Raw genomic sequence first — 23,210 nt, 5'->3', positions numbered from 1 at the left:
TTACTCCACTGCCCATTTAGTCCATAGGGTGGCCCTTTGCTGAGCCCCTACGCAGAGGCTCCTAACCTTCTCCCTCTGCCCATTCCCATCTCAGTCTTCATGACTGAGCTGGCCAATCATGGCTCCTCAGGGAAACACTCACCAGCCCTGCTTACCAGGGACTGCCAAAGAGCCTGCAGGGTGGACAAGGTCACCCTTGGACAGCAGGTCCCAGCTCACTCATGTTCACAGCCCATAGTACTCTTGGTATGAAATTGGCCTCACCCAGCTTGAGGCATCTGCAATGCCCCATCTGAGCTACTGTCCCCCAGACTCCTTGAGAGAAAAACGCTCTTAGGGCACACTTCATCTCAGGACAGTATCTAAAATAGGTCAGAGAACCGGCCCTGAAAGGCATAGTTTTCTCTACTGCCCATTCTAGAAAACCAGAACACAGACTACACTTTCAGCTTTAGATCACAGACTACACTTTCAGATTACACTTTTTTTTTTTAAAACAGATCACTCTTCAGCTTTACACTGAAGATAAAAGCAGTCAGGTTAGATGGATCCCAAACATCTTGCCTAGTTGACTCTTCCCTGGCAAAACTGGGGCAAAAGGAGGCCTCCATAAAGCCTCCCTCATGGTGACGAGGGAAAACCCTGCAAATGCGATATTAACGTATCTGTGCCTTGGTGTTCTCAATAGACTTTGAGCACACAGCCTTGCAGCTCTATAAACGCATGGGCAAGGGGATGCGACTACTAACTTCTGAAGGCACAAAAATGCCTTCAGTCAATAACACAGATCCTAGTCACTAATCTCATTACTTCCACACAGCCTTCCTTCCAGCAGGGATGAGCTGGAGGCTGCCACAATGCCACACTCGGACTGGGAGTCCCCTGGCATTTGCAGCCTGATACGTCAGCCCAACACAATCCATACCAGGTCTGCATTCACCAAAATTGATCCCGCCTGGAGATATGCAACACAGCACGAGTATCTGATTGAGCAGAAGAGCAATTACGTGCTCGGAATTGGGTGCCCAAGCACCAAAAGGAACTCTGGTCCTACCCTTCCCTGCCCCGTTTCCTCCCTTGCTTGCAAACAGCTCACCCTCAGCAGTCTCCATTCCCTCCTCCTCCTCTGCTTCTGCTGCGGCTGCTTCCTGCTGCCAAAGTTGCTGGGGGAGAAACAAAATGAACAACGAGTGGCCAGTTGCACTGAGCTCTCTGTGCTCATTGAAAGTGCCTAGCTTAGGGGTCGCAGCTCTCCCTTTCTCCTTTGAGCAGGGAGCTAGGATCTAGCCAAACTGGAGAAATCAAAGTTGTTCAACACAGTCTTCAACAGTGACGCTGCTAAATAACTGTGTTCCGAATACAAACGAGACACAAAATAAGTACACCCAAGGAAAAGAAATCCTGCTCAGCTCTGCCGGGTGAAAGCCTGGTTGACAGTCAGGCAAGGCTGGCGAGAAAAGCAGCATGGCCCCAAGCCTTTGGCCACAAGGCTGCCCCGGTCTCTGCAAGAACAGCCTATTGACAGCTAAAGCACTTTTACCTCTCTCTTGCACTTGTTTAAATTGTGTGTCCATCCAGGAAGCTGGACAGAGCCCAGGCAAGTGGGGATGGCTCTAGGGTATCCAAGGAGCAGTTCCCAAGGCCAGGGATGTTGCCAGTGCAAAGAGCCTTTAGTTTTAGGTGGTTCTGTGCAACAGCGGAGGATCAGGCCCCACAAGAGAAAAGAAACACCCTCTCCCTCACTGTACAATTTTTCAGCACTGGTACGCGAGCAGGAATTCTCACAAAGGCAGGGCTCAGCCATGAGCAGGACTGTGTGCGAGGGAGAGTCTCTCGCAGGGGATGGGGCAGGAGGAGCAGGAGGACGTGTCATGTTTGCATGGGATCCTTGTGCACTTGGGCAGTTCGCAGCTGAGACACTGGGAAGACGACTGGGCTGGTACCAGAAAGGGAAACGGAATGAGCACCTGGCTGGCGCAAGCCCATGTGCCCCTTACCAGCTCGGCAATGATCAGGGAGGCAACAGACAGAAACAGCAGCTGATCGCTGCTTTTCTACCACCCCATTTTTCACACTGGGGATGGGGACTTCAATACACATACTTCCCCTCCTTCCTTAGGCCAGTGGTCCCAGCCTTAGTGCTGGGAATGGGCACTGTTTGCATTTCAAAAGCAGTCCACTGCTGTGCTGTCCCAACAGATGTTGGGACTGTGCTGTTCTGCTGGAAATAGCCCAGACCTTGCAGGCAGGGAACATCTTCCTGCACCCCCCTACATGCACCCCTCCACTGCTCTCAATTGAAGCAAAATACTTGGACCACCAGTCCAGCATGCTCTCATCCGGCTCCTCCTCTTCTCCTTCCTCTCCTCCTCCTGCTCCTCCTCCTCCTCCTTTCTTCTTCTTTTTCTCCTTCTCTTCCTCAGACTGCAGGAACAAAGGAAGCAAAGACAGAGAAGAAGAGGGATCAGATGGAAGCGAGATGTCTCTCAAAGGGCCAAGGTGATAGGTAAATCCCTTGAGAAGGCAGAACCCTGTATCATTAGCACCTGCCACCTTTCACAACAGGCTCTGAGTAGCAAAGGGAGCTGCCCAAGGCTCCAGAGAGACAGTGTCAGAGTCGTAAACCAGAGATGTCCTGACTTCTCCACCATCCCTTTCACTCATGCATTTCCCAGGCTGAAGCACCTGAAGCTTACATGGTACCAGGCCCCCCTGTCCCAGCAAGGTATCCTGAGCCCGCTCAGTGTGTCACCATTAAGCCTTTGGGAGGTGGTACCACAACCACATAGTTGTGGTGGGAATAATCATCATGCACACTCGCAGGGTGCTGTCTCTCCTGCTCCTCCCAGCCCAACTATGCTCGGAAGCAGATCCGTCACTTACCACCTCCACCTTCACCACTGCATCTGAGTTCTGCCGCCAGGGCTAAAAGGGAACAGGGAGAGGGAACAGCAGGCTAGTGGGCAACTGCACCGCCAAAAGGCAGCAGAGTACAAATGCACACAGACACACACGTGCACAGTGAGCTGCGAGAAGTCACAAACAGCTCCCCACGGTTGCAGGAAGCAAAGGCCTTGAAGGAACAGCCCTGGCTGGGAAGCTCTGCATACAAGGGGGACGTCTGCTGGGACACATCAAACCCATCTCCTCTTGGGAGAGCTCTGCTAACGAAGAACCCCAATCCCAAACAATGAGAGCACGGGCCTGGAAAGATACCTGGGCCTTCAGTATGGATAAAGACTGCTTTGCTCCCTTGGAGCTTCTTTTTGTCTAGCTAAGGAGGTTTGCAAGTGTTTGTGGTACATTTCCCGAAGCCAAGAAGCATGTGCATGCCAGGGCTTTTCACACATGCACACGTGCTCTGGGGGTCCTCCTGAACACAGCTGGGCCAACAGACTCCTTGTGAATGCAAATGCAAGTGACAAGAGTTTTTTGTGCACCTGCTAGGAACTCTAGGTAGAGGTGCATTTGTAAATCCACCAAGGACTTGTGGGTTGTACGGGTGTGTGTGTGTTTATGCACATGTGCACTTGTGCAGAAGTGGCTTTGTATGTGCTGTGGTCTTTCTGTAAATGTGCCCATGAGGGGCCATGGATATGCATGCACATTTGGAGCCCGCAATGTGCCCATAGGCACATGCATGCACACATGCTGCTTGCCTGCAGAGGAGGACATGTCCCTACAAAGGGCTTCCTGTAGAGAGACAGGCATTTCTTTTGGTAGAGAGCGCTCTGGAGTAGACAGCTACAGGAGGGTGCTCCAATTTCCATTCTGGGCAAGAAAACGGTGACAACACGTGAGCAAAGTCTGACTCCTTGGGGACACGTTGCTTGTCCCATGTGTAGACTGCTGATTTTTCAGGGCAGACCCAGTAGGTCTAAAGGGCTCTGCCTGCATCAGGGTGACTCTGTGTGCCTGGATCAGCCCCGTGCCACATGCATCTGAGGTGCATGCATCTTGAGTCTGCACCATTCACAGAACGATGGTTCAGACAGAGCAACACAGGGGCAGGGTTATGCTCATGGGGGCTCATTCCTATTTAACTGTCTTCACAGGAAAACATTACAAATACCTCATTTTCTTAGCCCAGGACAGGCTGTCTTGGGGCAGCAAGCACCAGCTGAGTTCAGCCAGGACAGGACAGGACGTGACTGATTAGTACAACTAACTATGACCCCAAGGCCTTTAATTCCAGGCATCAGTCCAACTACATGCCCAACAGCACAAGGTGGCCTCTGCTTGCGGGGGGATCACCCAGTTATTGACAATGCAGTGAAGACAGACATGCTAAAGTAGTGCTGACACACGGATACTCACAGCTTCCAGCTTCACCATGGTCTCCATCTTCTTGATGGGAACCTCAGGTTCCACCTTGACAACAAGCTCCCCCGTGGGGCAAGAGGGAGGACCTCTGATGGCCATTGCCAGAGAGCCATTGAGCAGTTCAACTGGACAGAGGACAGAGAAAGACAGACAACAAGAGAGATTGGTGCCCCACCAATGACCCACACCAGCCTGTTCCTCTTGGCCCAAGCCTGGTACCTGTCATATTCCAATGGTGGGCCTTCTTCTCTGGTGGGCGACAGATGAACTTTCAGACGGAGCTGACAGCACGGGACCCCACTAGGGTATAACGCCCAAAAGCCCGGCACTCCACCACTCGGATGTGGAGGGGCGGGTGAAGCAGTTCATTCTCTGGGAGGTCCTGGAAGCAAAGGGGTCCTGGTTATCAAGGGCTGCATGTAGGCTACAGCATGTCTATTGTGGTGGTTGCCAGTAGGGACTCAAAGAGAGATCATGTTGGAGGAAGAGGTCTCATGTAACTCCAGCAGAGCTGGGCCTGGGAGCCATCACAGAAAGGGAATCCCCGACTAGGCTGGAGATCACTTCCTCTATTATCGTGGGCAAAAGGAAGCAAGGGGCCAGCAGCCACAATTTGAGCTCCAGTCAAGCCTGGATTTTGGCCAAGGGCTCAGAGGAAAGAGGCAACACTCACCACTCCCAACCGCTTGACTGAAGTGCTGAAGTTGGCGCTTTTCTTGTAGTTCTGGATGAGAACTGACTGGACCCCCTTTCCAGCACACTCAATGTCCACACGGGGCCGCTCCACCTGAGCCACGTTCACTCTCCTCAGGTCTCTGAGTCCCCAGAACAACATCTAGGGCAGCAGGAGGAGGAAAGGCATACAGGTGAGAAGAACTGCCCCCAACTGCTGCCAGACCTCTTTGCTGGAGCCAAAGGAGTTGGCTTTCCTCATCCCCTGGGAGCAAGGATCCCTCACGGCACACAAAATCACCTGGGCAGCAATGGAGCCCTCAAGCTTTTCCTTCTCTATGCGGCTCTGGCATGCAGCATGCTCTCTCACTGACCCCACACAAAACACCCCATGACTCACCTGCAACAGCCTAACATCTCCTTTCCGATGCCCTCAGCACTCCTCTCCTAGCCCTCTTCTGCCCTCAGGCTCCATAGAGCAGGACCACATCAGTTTAGTTTAGCCCATCTGCAGTGGCTCTTCATTCAGCACTGGCAGCATTTTGTCAGAAACAGGGAAATGACTGCCTCCTCCCCTTTCCTTTCTTGGGATAAGAGACCAACACCATGATTAAAAGTCCCCCTGAAACAAGCTTTTTCCACCTCCTGTCCCCCCATGGCCATATTCACACTGCGCACCAGAGGAATAGTATTTCTTTGACCAGATGAAAAAGTCTACAAAACGTGGACGTAGGATCTCTTTAGAGCCCCTGGGGATCCGATCAGCACCATCTCCTCCTAGCAGAGACACCTACAACAGCCGGGTGAGTCATGCACCAAACCTCACTGTCTCTATTGCCCACATCACCATTGTCTACCAAGTCAGCCTAGGGTGAGGAGCCCTGATGGATGTGTCACCATATCTCACTAGAGAGAAGCAGCAGGCATCCTGTCCTTGAGGTCCAAGATAGGTCAAATGAGCTTCAGGCTACCAATCTTGGGTTTTTCCCCTCCCACCGATACTAAGGGAGAGTCAGCGTGACTACTTCAGGTGTAGGTGTACACCCCTAATGTGCATTCCTCTGAATTTCAGACCAAGTGCCCTCTACTGCAGCTCCTAGGCTTGCTATGGTGCCCACAGTTAAGAAAGAAAGCAAGTACTAATCCAGTCATCCTGCTTTTTTTTTTCCTTAGGGCTGCTGCAGCTTAACTCCCTGTGCAGCTAGTACAGGCAGGTCCTTGCAATCCAAACATCTGGCTGTAGGTGCTTAACTTGTCATCAGAACCTCTAAGATCCCTCCTGGCCTTCAAACACCCACTGACAGAGTCTTCTGCCTTACATCACCCTCGCCTAACAGATGGAGCCCTCATAATGGGATCTGGTCGAGGCCATGACAACACAGTACCTTCTGCTGTGTAGCCATCTGGCTGTGCAGCATTCAAGTCTGGCGCCCCAAGACGAACCCCTCTGCTGTCAACGCATTTGCCTCCACTCTGTATTTACTCAGCACCAGACGAATCCCCAATGGCACTGGCAGGATGGGACCCCTGTCAATGCCTGTGGGTCCATCGACACGAGGCAGGTCTGACTTGCCCCCAGCAGACGGATTAAGGTCTGCTTTTTTGAACTGGGGGAACCGGCACACCCTGCTCTCCTGCACTGGGTCTGTAGAGTCTTAGACGATTCAGCAATCCACTGACTGTACACTACAGGCACTTTGGGAAAAGGTGTTCATAGGAGCAGAAGAGGTGGTGCTATGCTTCCACACAGGGCACATTCAGCAGCAAAGCAAACTTCCAAGCCCACCCACTAGTGCAGCTGACAGGCTGATATGGACAGGCTTTGGCCAGCTCAAAGCCTGAGCAAAGCCAGCAGGTCTCTACTCCACCACCTTCAACCACTCCAGGCATCTCCTGCTCTGTCTAGTCAATGGAAAGAGAGGGATACCTACACAGAGAGAGATTAGCCCCACCCTGAGCTCCTTGTCAAAGATGCTTAGCATACACCATCTTCCTCTATGAGAACTCACACCCCTTTTACCTGGGACCTTCCCATTGACATCTCTTGAGAGAACCAAGACTCCCAATGACAGCTTCCATAGCCCAGGGATGTTGCAGAGACTTTGTGCTGCTGCAACGCTTTAGTAGGGTTCCCTGCCAGAAAGAAGCTGGCATTCACTGCACACCAGCATAACTCTGCAGGAGCTGCCCTCACACTGAGCTGCGAGTAGCTATACTACACCCTGCTAGCTTTTCTAGGATGCATGAACTAACCACTCTTTGCAGCACCTCAGAAACAGAAGCGTGGATTAAACGCGGTTCTCCCCCACACCCCCTCCCGCTCTCTTCCCTCCCTCCGTCTGGGATGGCTCTGTCCAGCTGCTACCTGCAGTAGCTCAAAGGCAGCCAGCAGGTCGCCTGCTGTGGAGTTGCCCCGGTATATCTGGTAGCACTCCAGCTGCGGAGGGAACCGTGGAGGGCAGTACTGTTCATCTGACATCTTCACCACAGGTTGGGCAAAGGTGCGGCCCATCAAGTCAGCTTTGCCCTGGCCAGGCAAAGACAGCACTCGCGTTTTTAGCATCGGGCTTCTTGTCTGCCTTGAGAGACCAACCAAAGGTCTCCACAGTTAGCCCCACAGCACTCCCCAGTGTGGGCAGAACAGGATCAGTCTGCTGCACGTACGTGACCAAAGCTCAGTGCCACCTTTCACTGGTGCCTTTCCATCCACAAGGCCTTTCCTAATGCACCAACATCTTTAAGGAAGGTGAAGGAGGTGGCCCAGGGTTGGGGCAGCAATGAGGCCAGGACTGAGCACTGCTCTACAGGGAGAGACTACAGTAATATATCCTTGCCTCCAGCCTCACCTGAACTCTTGCTTCTGGCTCCAAACATAAGACACCAACGAGTGCAAGAGATCAATTAGCAGCAGAGGCTCCTAGTTTCTTCTGTGCCCTGGGAAACAGGGAGGAAACATCTTCCACAGGTCAGGAAAAACACTTCTTCTCACATCTGCTGCACCAGCTGCCTTGCCAGGAGTGATCTCAGTACCTGAATCAGAAATGCTTTCCTCTGCTGAGATTCATCTTACCACTGGGTCCTGCTCATAGATCTCAATGACAACTATGGGAGGGTTGTCCCACATTTCGTGAGCTTCTCCATATAGCTCCACATTGTCAAAGACCAGCAGCTGGTCCCAGCTTGGGCAAAGGCTTTCATTGAGAACCTGGAGGAACAGAAACAGCATTTACCACTACAGCTAGGAGTAGCAGCCAGGGCCTAAGGCTCTGAACAACGGGAGCAGAGAGGATATTGATCTCAGTTTTCCTGCACCAGGACTTTTGCAGCGCTGCGAGCAGCGGGGAGGTTACTTTGAAAATATGAGGGGATTTATCTTGGGTCACATTGCATGTCCACAACATAAAGGCTCCCTTACTTCATGGTAGGCACCCCAGGATCCCTGACTAGGGAGGGGAGAGAAAAGCTATCTCTTTATGGCACCGCTTGTCTCTTCCTAAGGTGTATGGCTAAAATAGATGAGATGTATTTTGTCTTGTAAAGGTCCTTTTCTCCCCACTGCTTATTCAGAGAATTGAGGCAGCTCTGATGCAGATGTGGACACTGTGGCAGTCTGCAGTCTATTGGGTATTAATGCTATTGACAAGCAGTGCTTTGGATCACAGATATTTACTGGATCATACTGTGAAGGCACCTGGGGCTAAACCCATTAGAGGGTTGATGGCTTATGGGGCAAGAGACAGGAAAGAGCCACATTAGGATCTGAAGCCTGATCCAAAGGAAGGGGGATTACAGGTCTAACTCGCTTGGCAGATCTTGACCCAAGATACTTGCAGCTCCCAGAGTTCACCCCTTGCTCTGATGGTCTAATTTTCTCTGCCTGAGCATCTGCTTCCTTCTGTCAAATCAGGACAAAACAGTACCCTGCAAAGGGGCAGCCACAGGGATGACCCCATTTCCGTGAATGACCCCAGGCCTGGCCTGTCTGAGCCAGGCCACAGGCTGCAACTTCAGTGCTGGCAGCACCCGTAGGCTGGCGCTTGCTCTGCAGGCAAGTGAGCCATAGCGCATCTCCCATGGACTCTCCCAGGAAAAAACAGCAGGCAGGCACAAATTATTCCCAGCTTCCACAAGGTTTGCTAAAGCTCGGCAGCCTTCAGCACAGGAAGAGATGGCACAGAAACACCTCCTGCTTCCTGTAGGGTCCAGTTTCTCTTCACCAGGCAGCTGAAAGCTCAGTCACACAGAAACGGGGTGGCTGTGTGCTTGTGCCCAGGGACATGCAGTGAAAGGGCTGTTGGACTTGCCTGCAGCTGGGGAAGAGACTTCCAGCAGGCAACCTTGCACTCAAAGGAAGCTCGAGATAGATAGTCAGGCCCCAGTGCTATGGCTGCTTTCGCACCCCAGGACCCCACGGTCAACCTGATCCATGATTCTGCAGGAGTCAGGAGACCCAGCCCCATGGCAGGGCAGCAGGATGGACAGATGATACTTGTCCTATCACATTCAACCCCAGGGATTGCCCACTCCTCCAGGTCAGGAAATAGTGTTCACCTCGGTGCATTGGCTCTGGGGGAGGAAGACGACTCGGGCAAAGGGAGCCAAAAGGCCACTACTGTCAGCAGCAAACAAACTCCTGGCCTGGTACATGTGGGCTCGCAGCTCAAACACCTGCTTCTCTGTGACAGAGAGAGAGCGGGAAGTGAGACAGCTTGGGATGCATCCCTGGAGCTTAGCCATGGAGAGCAAGGTCTCAGAGGCGCACTTTTGCTCAGGGCCAACACGGGTGAAGGAAGTCGGCTTAAAGCATGGATCCTGAATGGATATGGACTTCTTCAGGGTCCTGCTCACGATGTGCAGAATGACAGCTGGGAATGGGGTAAGGAGAAGGGCGCAGAAGTCCCCCACCCCAGCTCCCCACGGGAACAGTGGGAGACCTCAGACTGGCACATGTGGAAGTATTTCCCATATTTCCCCCTCAGTTCCTGCAGGTCCTTGGCCCAAGTGGTGTTGAACCAGGCTCCCGCCTGCCTTTTCCATAGCCTGCCCTCTTACTCGTGTAAAGGAGGCTGATGCGTGGAAAGGATGGCAGGTTTGGGCCTCTGGCTGTCATCTTCTCCTCAAAGCCACAGGGCACGCCGCTCAGGAAGTCGTTGCGCTGCTTGTCGAGGCCCAGCCACAAGTAAATCTCCATCTTGGCCTGAACTGTCCAGCCTGCAGGTCCAAAGCCCCTCTTCCCAGGTAGCTGGGCACAAGGGACAAGAGACTTTACAGGGACATAGGAGGGGCCTTAGAGATTGGACAGACCACCTCTTGCAGTGCCTACCGCCTTCTGCGGCCTCACCTTGTACCGCTGCTCCTTAAACCCAGGGACCCACCCCTTATCATTCTGGATCACGTCCGCTACTCTTTCTCATGCATCATGTTCTTCCCAGCACACTGGCTTCCTCTTCTCAAGCCACTAGCTCCCCTCCCAGCAAACTCAATAGGACATCTCTCTCCTTCCAGACCTCCATCACCTACCAGACCCATCTGGTACCCAGCTCTCTCATCTCCACCCCCATCCCCCCCATTCTGTCTCTGCTTCACCTCCCTCCTTGTGGTTTCAGCTCCCCCAAGGAAGACGGGCAGGCACCTTGAGGAAGACGGTCTTCACTTCGGCCCAGTCCTTTCCCATCTCCTCATCCACAATGCAGCAGAGAATATCCTTGCAAGGGAGACGCCTGTAAGCAATGCGTTTGTTATTGCTCATCATCCAGATGAAGATGTCAGCAATGGTGTGCTGGGGCTGTGAACACCAACAAAGAGCCCTGTCAGCATCTTAGCCCTTTCTGACCCCTGAGACACCTGCAAGGTGAAGCCTAGCAGGAAAGAAACTGGGATTTACATTTGTTCTGATAAAATTAAAAAAAGATATTAACTCCAGATTGGAAGGCTGAAGATTTTCCCTTTCTCTTAGTTCAGTGCCCACGAGGACTGTAGGGCAGGTGCCCTGCACTTCCATTCCCTACAATGGAAGCAGTTCCCTCTCTGGACATCTCCTATCATGCCTTAGAGCCTGCTTTATTTTCTGCTGTGGCAAGCCAAAGCAGAGAAAAGAGTTACTTTATAATGGGCTATTTCACCAAGCCTAGGAGCCTCGCCCATATTGGGAAATGAGAACAGCAAGTGCCAAAACTACAACTTCCACGTGGACCAATAACCCCAAATGGCTGCAGCCATACAGACCCAGGTAGAAACTGCACAAATTTCAGAGGAACTGCAATTTTCTGCAGGAAGGAACAAGAGATTTTGCAGATATAGCATCTTTTTGGAAATTTTGTGAGCAGCTCTAACATATTCGGCTATTAACCGTCACCCATGAGGTGGAGTGAAGCAAGAGTACACCGCAGCGATAACAATTAGATGGCTTCATCTGAAAGCTCTCCAAAGAGCTACCTACTTAACATTTTTCTCTACTTAGCAAAAATCAGAGATGGCTGCAGGCTGCTCACTTGAATATTGGGTGGACATTTGCCACCTTCTGGGGGCTGCTCCCCTGGGGAATTGCACGGCCTTGTCACGGCTCAAGGCAGGCAAAACCATCCTCTAGCTCAACTGCAAGAGGACCCAGTTCTGTTACTGTCTGGGAAGGGCTCTTCAACTTATATTAATGCTCATCCTTTCCAATCCAGGAGCGTATAGGCAAACCTGGGAGGCATGGGGCAGGTTATAGACAGACTACGCAAAGTTGCCAGATGGTGAAAAGTATACTGGTGACCTGTTTCAGGCCAGGGCCCTGCCTCAGGCCCTGGACCAGGCTGGGAAACGCCCCCACCTCAAGGGGTCCCATCCAACCGGCTCCAGGGATGCCCTGTCCAGGGCTAAGCCTGGCCTCACCTGCAGATGGGTTAGGGCTGGGCATTTTGGCTTGGGCTCACGGTGCACCAGGATGGACAGCCAGGGCTCAGTTCCCACCACAGACTGGTTAATTAGCACACGAGATATAACTGGTGTAGTCAGTGGAGGGAAGTGGTCATGCTGCCTTGGCTGAGCACTTCTATTGGGTCGTCTGAAGAGAGGTCTAAGCACCTGTCTTGACACAGGAGGAACATACAGGTCCTTTAGAAAAGGAGCAGAGCCCAACAAAGGTCTTTTCGTCTTGGACTGGCTCCTTGCAGAAGACCTGTCTCACCAGGGAACTCTCCTGCACGCAGGATTTGCCCATAAGCTGACCCAGCTAACAGGCACTCTCCCTGTGGAGGGCAACTCACCTCATCAGCTAACAACCAGAGTTTCTGGAGGAAGTTTTGCACCAGCTTCACCTTGTCTTTCATGGTGGTGTTCTTCACCTGCGAGCGCAGAGTCGTGGCTTGCTGACCCATGTTTTCCTGTGATTAAAAGGGAGCCCAGGACACATTGTGAATGAGAGCACAATGGAGCACAGAGAAGGCAAAAGCAGCAGACAGGTCTCCCCGCGTTTAGGAAGGCGTGGTGAGGACACAAATGCCTTAGTCCTGCCATGTGCATCCAGATAATGGTACTTCTGGCGCCCCTTTGTTAACTTCAGCAGGATATAGGAAGGGTCCACAGCACAGAGGTTTCTGCCCCAGCAGGACCTGCCATGGGACAGAGAGGTGTCAGTTGTGCTTATGGCATTTTGCAGTGGCTTCAAGCCTTGTCTTAAGCATGGTCTCTCCCCTTTCCCTGACTCCACTACAAATCAGCATCTGGCAGTTCAGAAGAGGGGACATAGAGGCTTCCACAGGTCACATTCATCACTCTGTTGTATGCAGCTGGCTAATGAAGCTTCATTGCGTCAGCTGGATAAACCACTTGGTCTTTGCACAGCTCCTTTCCAATACGTTGGCCTACCAGCTCCAAATACCCAGGCTAGAGCTAGCCCTGCAGCATCTATACTCGGCAGAGTCCCCCACATTCCTGCTTTCCCCTCTCCTGAACTCTTTGACAATAAAGCGACTCCTTTTCTGCACTCCGGGATTTCTTCCCAATGAAAAGCAGAGCGTGATGGAGGGGACGTAGTGGTGTGGACCCAAGGGTCATGTGGGACCTGTGCAAGACAGGAAGTGCTCTTGGGTCCCCCTCTTTAGCAATAAACCTCAAACCACCAATCCACAGAGACTGGAAGTCAAGACCCCTAAGGACCAAGGTTCCCCACCGCATTGATGGGGACCAGCCCCATTCCCGAATCTTCCTCCCCAGCTGAATCACACTTACCAGCTCCCTCATGCAGGACTCGAGTCTTTCTCGATCCAGCCTCGTGCGGGAAGAGTGGTGCCGGTCCTTGTCAGCTAAGGTCACAAAGCACCTGATGGAAAAGCTCGTCAGCATGAATCCTGCGAGAGCCTGCTGGCTCTCTGCAAGCAGCCTTGCCAGGCTGGATCTCTGCTAGCAGTAGGGCACTTGCCTACACAGAAGCGCCCTTGTTCTTTCAGTGTGCGCTGCAATCGCAGCCAAGTGGCCTATTTACACCCAGCACTCAATGACGTGCATGAGGAGAAGGTACCGCTCAGGCACTAGTCTGTGGAGGCCACAAGACTGAGTCTGTGTGGCTTTCATCACTGGCTGGGGGTCTTTGGAGTTCAGAGGCGAGTACCACCTTGCCCATGCTCCAAGGCAGAAGGCAATCAATATGGTGGTGTGCTAAGCCAAGAAAAAGATTGCCTGTCATCTCGGAGCATAACGCAAGGGGAGCTCATGCTCTCAGTCCCATGATCTTGCCCATATCCCGGCTGAGAGCACAGGTCCGTGGTGGGCAGCTTTTGCTAGTCTTTTACTCACAAGCACCCACTGCTCAGCTCCTCCAGGACCCCTCGGAGCCAGCGCTCCAGCTGTGGCTTCTCTGTCTTGATCGTTTCCTGCACATCACTGAGGCCTTCCTCCTGGAATGGCAATGGGGGGGAAGCAGTGAAGGGGGCAGTGGAGCAGAGCCCCACAGCAGGCTGAGGTTTAGCACCACAGCCACTCCATGAAGAGCAGCCCTGGCACTGCCAATAGCACACACCTGCTTCTTCCCCAGGCTTTCCTGCCACAGAGCTCAGCTCTGGCACATGTTTGGCTGGGGGAGGCTGGCTTCAGTTGATGTGAATTTCACCTCTCTCCACCTGCAGGCATCACAAAGGCTCCTCAGCAATCAGTTCAGGCTACAAAGGAGGCTCTGCCACAAGAGTGGCTCACTCCAGGAGTCCAGGCAGGTAAAGTCTCCCACCTTCCTTCAGCCTTCTGGGGGACACTCTGGGTCTGACCCACACCAAAATTCATTCAACTTAACTTTGGTTAACTTTCCCCTAATTTGCCACAGAGGTAGAGCGTTAAAGGTGTGGATAGCTAGGAGCGCTGCACACACAACTGGCTGCGTAGATGAGAAAGGCCCTCTGTAGGGTAGGCTGAGAGGTCAACTCAACCTTTATAAGACAACAGGCAATCGACAAGAGTGCTCAGCACTGTAGGCAATGGCGGTGGGTGTTCAGCTCTTCTTAGCTGTAATACCCAAGATGGGGTCTCTACAAGCACTTAGCTAAGCTCCCTTCACAGGGCACGGAGAGCTAGTGGCGGCTGCTGCTGCTCCAAGGGCTGGTTGGCTGAATGACTCTCCAGGTTCCTGGGACTGCACTGACTCCATCTCTGCTGACTCTCGGGGGAGCTCAGATACCTGGCACACATGCCAACACCTTCGGACAAGGAACTAAGTCACATCTCTCCCCACGAGCTTTTAGGTCTGCTGCTCCCATCAGCCTACAGACCGTTCAGAAACCAGATGCTAATTCCCTCTCCTGCAAGGCAAGGGAGCACACTGCCTCTCTGTTTCCCAGATGCTGGCAGGAGACAGACCCCTCCTACCTCACTACAACACTGCAATGTCCCTTCCCTCACTTTCCCCTTGCCATGTTCAGCAAGGCCGCCCTCTGGTGGCCAGGAGGGCACACTTACCTGTCTGTGACCAGGGGTTTCATGGGTTGAGATGAGCAAAGGGAGACCAGCTCTCCATCCTCATCACTGTCTTCCTCACTTGAGTTCTGCAGCAGCTCAGACTCTGCTTCGTCCCCATCCCCTCCATCTTTCTTCCTCCGCAAGGTAGGCTTGGCCATGCCATCTACAGGAACCAGATTGTTACCTCAGGAAAGAAGTCACAGGGCTATAACTCACACTGGGGTTAAACAGCCTCAGTCACCTGCCTTTAATTCAGGCTGGGGAGCAACTTCCTCTGCAGGAACCATGGGGGACAGTGGAGTTCAGCTTTCTGAAACCCTGACCAGGGATTACAAACTAACAACAGAAATCTGTCCTCTACTCATGCCCCCTTCCAAGCCATTAGAAACATACATCCTTCCTTTGGTGGTTAACCTCTGGAAACGCAAAGCCAGGTGCTCTCAACTGAGAGATGGAGCAGATCCACTGCTGACAGGAGATCACGCAGCAAAGAGCTCATCTGGGGACACGCATGGCTTGTGCCAATGAAGTAGCCATCACCTTCTTCCTAAACTGAGAGCCTCGGATGCTCTGTCAAATGTTAGCATGGAAAGAGGGGGTAAACAGCCTGCTTTTGGCCTTGGCTCCTGCAGTCTCTGCCGGGCATGTTTCAAAACCAACCTCCTCAGAAAACCACCAACCTGTTGTGACCTCAGAGTTGATGGGTTTGTCACCAATCTTCCTGTCCATCACGGTAGCTTCCAGGAAGGCTCCAAAGAGGAAGAACTCCTCCATTTTCCCAGGACAGTTCTGCAGGAAAAAAAACAGGCAAGTAGGATACAAGGTTAAGGTCAGCTGGATGGACCCTTAGGAGAACAAGCCACAGGGCAGGGGGTCCCAGAAGGCCACATTCAGCACCTTGAACATCTACACGGGCTCTATGAAGGGGACGTGCCACTGTCTAGGTTTTCATGGAGACTATGAGGGTTTTCTCTCCCTCTGCTCAAGCCTTCTAAGAGATAGGTGTCTGGCTGAACTCGGTGTCTAGGCTCACTGCACGTTCTTTTTGAATGACCATAAAACCTGAAAAATCTTTGCAAGATTTGTTGTCGTGCTGGGGGATCCAGTGCTTTTAGTGCAACACCAAATAAAATCCTCAGTCTATGAGACCAGACATAACTACCAAGGGGACTGAGCAAACTATCACTAACACCCAGCACTTGTCACTGGCAACCAAAGGGTCAGGGAAGACTCACATCAGCAACTCATCTCCAAGATCTCCACAGCAAGGCTTATCAAAAGCCTGGCCCGGAAAGAGATGCCTTCACCCAGACCCTCATTCAGATCTTGGTGCTCATCCATCAGGGTGTAGTTCCGAGTGGAGCCGTACATGTTCACCCAGGCACGGCCAAAGGTGGGCAGGAAGCCTGCAGGAGACCAGACACACACGTAGTGAAGGGGATGTGCAAGAAGGAGGGCATGGCTTTGTCTCAGGGCTCAAGCTGGCTCATGGAATGGCATCACTTCCCTGCTCTGGGTATTGTACTACAGGATTGAGCATGCGTATGTGTGTGTGTGTGCGCGTGCACATGGAAAATACACACTTGCAACAATACATGGAAATGATTTTGTGGTGACAGCAGTGAGGGGGATTGTGCAGCTCACCACGCCAAAGACTCACACAACTACTCCGTTGGGCAAGCCACCCAGCATGAGGCAACAGAGAGGAGAAACCCTCATTAGCCACCTTCGTAGAGCCCTCTCTGCTTTTACATTGGTCCTGTCCACATGTGCGCTAGTGCATTTGTGCATGTGTGTGCATTCGTGTGTGCATGTGTGTCTGTGTGAACATGAGAGCCTGTCACATATTCATCCATTCACGGCCATGAATTTTCTGGAAGGGCCAGTTGTTCTTGGGTGTCTTTTCTTTCAAGTTTCTGACTGGAGGCATGTTATGGGACTTGGTTTTCAGGGAATGGGTGCCCAGTGATCTCAGAAAACCACTGCAGGAAATAAAGGTCTCTCCTACTGGCCACCAAGGAGCAGCTGTCTCCAGGGCTGGGGAAGGAGCCTGGGCTATTTTGCTAACTCTCTGCCAAAGGGAAGCCTCTCTCTACCATGAAGAGGGTGTCTCAGTCCTCCCCTCATATTAGCTTTGCCTTTGTCTCCTTCGTTAGAGACCTCCCGCCAATCAATGAAATGGGTCCCAATGGCCACATCATGGACTTCGTCAGAGTCTCGGACCTGGATCTTTATCCTCTTGCACAATGGGGGGAACATTCCTGTGAAGACTATTTGCTCATTCCAGAGGGGCTCGTAGCTGCTCTTCCGCACAGATGTCTTCCCCTGCCAAGTGGGAGGAGAAAGCACATGTTTCACAAGGGTCTGAGCCCACAAGCCACCCACCTTCTTTCAGACCTCAACTCCTCCCCTGCTAATGACCATGATAGCAACACGTGTTCTGCTCGGGACTTTCTTCTCCCAAATAGAGACTGCTGGAGACTGCAGACTGCTGCAACCCCCTCGTAGTCTGGGCAAGAGAAGGGAACGTGGCACAGGACAAACAAGCAGCTTTGTCACACAGGTCAGCATCTACATGCCAGGACAGCTGAGATCATCCTTGGCCACGTAGTCCCAAACCGGCATAATGGCTAGCCCTGCTCACGTTATCATGTCACAAAGGTATAGCAAGCAGCTCACTCACCTTCTGCCCTGCAAAGAACACCTCCACATCGGGGTCCACCAAGTCCTTGCTCTCCCCAATGAGAGCCTTCTTCACATTGGCCACGAGGCTGGTGTTCATACGGGGCAGCCCCTCAGCTCAAATCTTTAGGTAGAAACGAGCCCATTGCTGCTCCGGAGGGACCCCATCTGGAAGGAGGAGGTTCCTGCAGCATCAGAAAACAGGACTCAAAACAGCTCCTGGGCCTGGCAGGTTTGTCAGGAGAGACTTGCAGAAGAGGGAGAAGCTGCCCCCCTTGTGGAGCACAGGCTGTGAGGAGGTGGAAAGGTAGCCATTTCTGCAGCCCTATATTTTATCATAGTCCTGTTCCTGCCCACCCTCCCGATTCAGGACAGGGAAGGGCGGTTTCATAAGGGAAACCTTATGGCAACACATTGAGGTGCCTCAGAGACAACCTGCATCTTTCTAAAGGGATATAATCATTATCAGCAGTGGAGCCGAGGGGAAGACTAATCTCTACCTAGTTTAGACATCTGCAGCAGCCCAGATGAATGGGATGTTAGAAGGGCCTTTACCTTTGGAAAAGGCCCTCATATCCTGCCAGGGTATAAGGAGAACTGGGGTGGTTATACTGGAAGGAAACTTGAGCTCCATGAAACGGCTTCTCGTGGCAGGTCTTGCCTCTTCTCTCTTCCCCGAGAGCTACAGAGGATGCCGTGAACAACAGTTCTAAAGGAACTTTGTCCATGATAAAGTGGGATAAGAGCATGACTACAGCATGGAACAATAGTCCAAAAGAGTTCACATGCTGCTTTAAGCCCCTTGGTGCCCTCTCTGTCCTTACAGCGGGTAGGGAGACCTCAGCCATCATTTCCCATCTTCCCTTCAACCTCACTTCTGTGGCTCCCATTCAACGGCCAACTGGAGCAACAGCTAAAAAGTACGGACATTATGTTGGTTCACATCAGGCTGGTGCTGGTATGCAGAAGTGAACAACCAGCAGCAGAGGGTCTGAACTGATATAAAGGACTGGTCTGTAGTGATGTGACCAGGATTTGCATCAGTAATCTAGCAACTCTTCTCTTTCCGAGAAACAATCTAGTTGGCACTTCTGATTGCAGTGCACAAGTTAAGCACGCCTATTAGAGGGGCTGTCAGCCTAATTGGGAAGGGATGCTGTCCTTACTGAATAATCCAAAATAAAGTGACACGAAAAGCTCATAGCTCATTCCCAAGGAAGGATACAGGAAACTGGCTCCACGAATCCTTACCCCTCAATATCATCCTCATCTGTCTCATTGGCTTTGTGTGGTGTCTTGATGTTGTCCCCTTTCCCTACCACGGCAACGGCACCCTCCAGATAACCTTTAAGTCCAGCAGTGAGACCGACCCTCAGGGTCAGAAAGGATGGCCCGTTTGCGATAGAACTGGTGCTCTGAAAGCCATGGAACAAGACAGACATTTATCACAATTACAGGAATTACTGCGAGCACTGGGCATGTCTGTCCACTTGACTGCAGAAGCCTGCATGCATGCATAAAGAGACCTCTCCAGGTGTGAGGAATTCCAGACAGAACCCCCTGAAAATCCATTGGGAGGATCTGCCCAATGTTGGAGACAGAGAAGCAATGGGATAAACTGCCTGTAGAGGTGTGGAGTTTCCATCACTGGACATTTTTAAGGCCTGGTGCCTCTTAGATGGGCGAGAAAGATCTCATCCTTCTGTGGAGTAGATCAGAAGAGATGCTCTCTTCAGATCCCTTCCAGCATCGTTTGCTGAGCCCCCCTGAAATGGAAACTTAGCTCTCAGGACTCTTCAGAGGGGCAGAGTGCTACAAAAAGGCCTGATGCATAAGCTAAGATAAAATCCCAGTGATTCTGGATGTCTCTTCTCTAAAGGGAAGTTTCAGGTCTTCCTTATGCTGGCATGCTGCAAGCCCTGGGCCCTCCAAGGAGCCATGCTCTTCTGTACAGAACAGGCATTTCTTAGCCTCCTCTCCTGCAGATGGGTTTGCTTCATCAGTCTGCCAGACACGTTCAAGACGATTCACTGATTCAGTGACTTTTCAGGCAGAAGCTCAGCGGGGAGCCTGTCACGGAGTAGGGCTGATCCTTCCCAAGAGCAAGGGCATGGACTGAATGACCTCTCCAGGGACCCTTCTGGACCTCCTTTATACTAATCCCAACCATGCCTGCTTTCGCTGCGCACAGCGAGTGCAGGATGCTGAAAGCTTCCACATTTCTTTTATGGTTCTATAAAACAGGCTTCCCTGAAACAGAGGTCCTCTAAACAAAGCCCACGATAGCACAGTGGATTTTAGTAGCACTCATTGGGCCCCTCTGTGCTAAGTCAAGGCAGGCTGTAGCATCAGTGAGCAACATGACATTCTCACAGAAGCTCTAATTAACCTCTCTTTCTTTGCACACTGGGCATCTTCCTGTCTTGGTCTAAAGGCCAGCCACACAGGGCTAGACCTTCAGCTCTCGGAAAGGTCAACATCTTGCCTAAGCAAGCTAGCTAAGCTTCTTAGGAGGTCAGTGGAGAGAGAATGGCACATCTGAGGACAATTCTACCTGCGTGCATTATGCCTTATCCTAGAATGGGATATACCATCTTCTGGAGAGGCTGAGGGCTCTTTTCGGACTGCAGAAGGAGCCTAGATGACATGCTTGCACCTGGGATACTAAAATTAAGTTGACTAAGTGTTGCCAAAGGAAACTAGTGACTGCCTGGCTACCTTGCAAATGGTAGACATTTGTTTGATGGTGAAGGTAGGCATCTATATGACCCCTTGCAAATTGTGGTGACATACCAGGCTGGGTGTAAACAGTTCCAACATCCACCTTGAAGGAGCCTACCAAAGTCCCACTGCGCAAGAGATTTTTTGAGTGGATCACCTGAAAAGCGAGGGAGAACAACAAGTCAGAGCTTTTTCTGTGCCCAGCCATGCTGGGAGGGGTAGGGCTGTTTCTAATGTTTGACACTGAACCCTTCTAAAGGATTTGATGCATCTTGCTTAGTTTGGGCAGGAGATATAATCACTCTATGAAGCACAGTGTGGTTGGCAGCTCTTGTTTAGCAGTCTTGCAAGCAAGTGTACACTTGGATTCAACAGAAAAAAAAAGTAAAAAAAAAAACCATCTTTGAAACAAGATGCAGTGTTCCAGCTACTATGGCACCAAACACTGAGACATTCTCCTCAAGGAAGTGTCTCAAAGATGCTTGAAATCTATGCTTTAATTCCCTTCCTGGGAGAAATTACACAGCCAGACTATGCATGGGATAGATGTGGATGCTCCTAGCCAGCCTGCTTTGATCTGTGAATCTATGAATCTCCTTCCTAGTCTTCCTTTGCGGCTCTGGGGAGAGCTGGAGCCTCTGTTTTGCTCTCATTATTTACACTTCTGAATTTCCTCAAGAGCTGTACCCACCCTCATGCTTCAGGGAATCCACTGGCAGCCTCAGGAAGCTCTTGCTTCTCCCCAAGCCTAAAGAGACATCCTGAGACAGGCTTAGTTTTGCCTAGCTAGGAAATACCAGAGAGCAGCCACAGAGGGAACACGAGTGGAGGGGTGTGTGGCTGCAGCAATAAGGACACTGACAGAGGGATTGGGGGGGTCTGCAAAGGAGGTGAGGCTCGTAGGACATGAGGGCTCAGAGAGAGGGACTGAGCACCTCCGCTCCTGCCACAGGTCTCGCATCATCAAGGGTCTTAAATCCATCCCAACAAGTAAGTAAAATGGGTTGGTTTCCACCAAAGCCCACTGAAAAGGGCAACACAACCATGCTCACTTACGGACAGCTTGATGATCTTATCGAACACGACATCTGGGGGAACATGGAAATCAAAGACAAAGTACTGAAAGAGAAGGAGCATGCGTGAAAGCAGGGAAGCAGGCGTGGACTCCTCCTGAATTGAAGGACAACATTATGGTCCATATCCCACCAACAGAGACGTGTCTGGGCAGAGGAACAGCCTGCAGTTCACGTCACAGCTGCAGAGGGACCCACGTCAGCCCAACAACTGACAGCATCAGTGATCTGAGAAACTAAAATAAAGCATTAACTTCTTGGAAAGACTCAGAAAGTGGGCACAGGATCATTTAATTTGAAACTGATCAAGTAAGGGGTTTTGTTTTGCTTTGGTTCTTTGTCACCATTTTGTAAAATACCAGAGGGCCAAGGTTTCATCCCTCCTTCTGCATGGTTTCTGATTTCATCTTACTCCATCTTACTTACTAACAGAAGAAAAAGAAAAAAAAACAAAGTCAAATAAATGTAACTTGCTGTCAAACTGCAGTGTAGGCCTTGAGGAGCAACGAGCCTGGAGCAGCACCTCAGGAAAAATCCAGCTCACCTCATTGTAGGCAATTAGTCGAGTCCTTCATGGACGTGCATTTCTTTTCATCTCCAACCTCCACACAGGCCACGGGGTCCATGTTGAGCTCAACCAGCTGCCGTGACTCAATGACTATGATGCTGACCTGGGGAGAGAGATTCATGGACCTCCACCTCGGCTGCCCTAAACCGTGTCTCCACCTGGCTCTCCTCTCCAAGGTGCTTTCAGTGCCGGGGTGGCAGCTGGGTAGTCTCTCTTCATCACACAAAAGGGACAGGGCTGCTCCTACAAGCCTGAGAGAGCTGCGGCATGGCATGGGAGGTAGGAGCATCAGAGCAGCCCTGTCCGTTCAGATGGCTCTTCTGCTCCAAGAGCACGTAAGGCACAAAGCTGAACAGATTTAGCTAAGCTGCGGGAGCAGACACTCTGCTACTGATGCCCTAACTGGCTTAACTTGCTTCTGCTAAAAAATACAAGGGGTAAACCGCTCAGAAAAGGAAGCTGATAAAAGACAGCTGAGCTCTCTAAAGAAGAGGACAAGACTGCCTGGCATTGATTGCTGCACAAACTGACTTACTGCAGAGGAGCTGAGCTGCAAATGCAACCTCCTACCCCTCACCCAAAGCTGCACCAGCTTAACAAACCCAGCTCAAATCCCTTCCTCATTTCAAGGGCAGCAAGGTAGGTGCGAATACTCTCAGACTCCTTCTGAGGAGGTAAGCAGCTAAGGTCACTGCTCTGTTCCCTCACCATTCCCAATGAAAACCAGCCTTGTGATACTCCTGTTTGCACTGGCCAATTAACTGAACCTCTTGCTCTGTCTTGCACGTAATTCGTCTTGCACCTTCCTCCTTCTCCTTACATTCCGATTATACTATTCCCGAACCAGGGACACTCAGTCCTCGTCATCCTCGCAACTTGCTTTAGGCTTTTTATGCGTATAATTAAACCTCTTCCACATACTGCTCTACTGCATCTTCTGATGTCAACTGGTCTCTCGTGGGATTTAGAAGTGGATGCCGTATATGGTCTACAATAAACCTTTAACAACAAATCATTATTTGCATTGGTCCCAGACATCCCTAGGAACGTGCTACTGCACTAACACGCAAGGACAGAAAAGTAAACGGCTGCCGAATCAGCATGACTCAGGGAAAGCGAGAAGAGGAACAAGATAACAGCAACCGGGCACCAACCTACCAGAGGAAATCCAACGAGTACTGCCAGCCAGGCCTCGTCAATTGGGAACGCTAAAACAGGTACTGAAAGCCTTTGGAAATTAAGAG

At 51.5% G+C, this 23,210-nt stretch overlaps 1 protein-coding gene across 1 annotated transcript in view; it reads right to left on the bottom strand.

Moving 5' to 3' along the window:
* LOC138066516 (otoferlin-like) overlaps positions 1-23,210 on the bottom strand; it is a 43,023-nt gene that overhangs the window by 15,824 nt on the left and 3,989 nt on the right. Inside the window, 27 exon segments of the mRNA XM_068936383.1 lie at positions 1,097-1,163; positions 2,281-2,424; positions 2,884-2,913; positions 4,318-4,448; positions 4,543-4,705; positions 4,997-5,158; positions 6,462-6,574; positions 7,348-7,522; positions 8,066-8,200; positions 9,547-9,671; positions 10,048-10,237; positions 10,628-10,780; positions 12,246-12,362; positions 13,210-13,300; positions 13,774-13,868; positions 14,264-14,279; positions 14,923-15,106; positions 15,603-15,711; positions 16,120-16,328; positions 17,061-17,247; positions 17,606-17,789; positions 18,856-18,974; positions 18,976-19,019; positions 20,398-20,482; positions 21,382-21,444; positions 21,943-21,952; positions 21,954-22,069. Of these exon segments, the coding sequence (XP_068792484.1) occupies positions 1,097-1,163; positions 2,281-2,424; positions 2,884-2,913; positions 4,318-4,448; positions 4,543-4,705; positions 4,997-5,158; positions 6,462-6,574; positions 7,348-7,522; positions 8,066-8,200; positions 9,547-9,671; positions 10,048-10,237; positions 10,628-10,780; positions 12,246-12,362; positions 13,210-13,300; positions 13,774-13,868; positions 14,264-14,279; positions 14,923-15,106; positions 15,603-15,711; positions 16,120-16,328; positions 17,061-17,247; positions 17,606-17,789; positions 18,856-18,974; positions 18,976-19,019; positions 20,398-20,482; positions 21,382-21,444; positions 21,943-21,952; positions 21,954-22,069 (3,217 nt within the window).

The sequence above is a fragment of the Struthio camelus genome, chromosome 3, assembly GCF_040807025.1.
Source record: "Struthio camelus isolate bStrCam1 chromosome 3, bStrCam1.hap1, whole genome shotgun sequence".
Lineage (NCBI taxonomy): Eukaryota > Metazoa > Chordata > Aves > Struthioniformes > Struthionidae > Struthio > Struthio camelus.
This window is presented reverse-complemented; position numbering and strand designations above follow the sequence as displayed.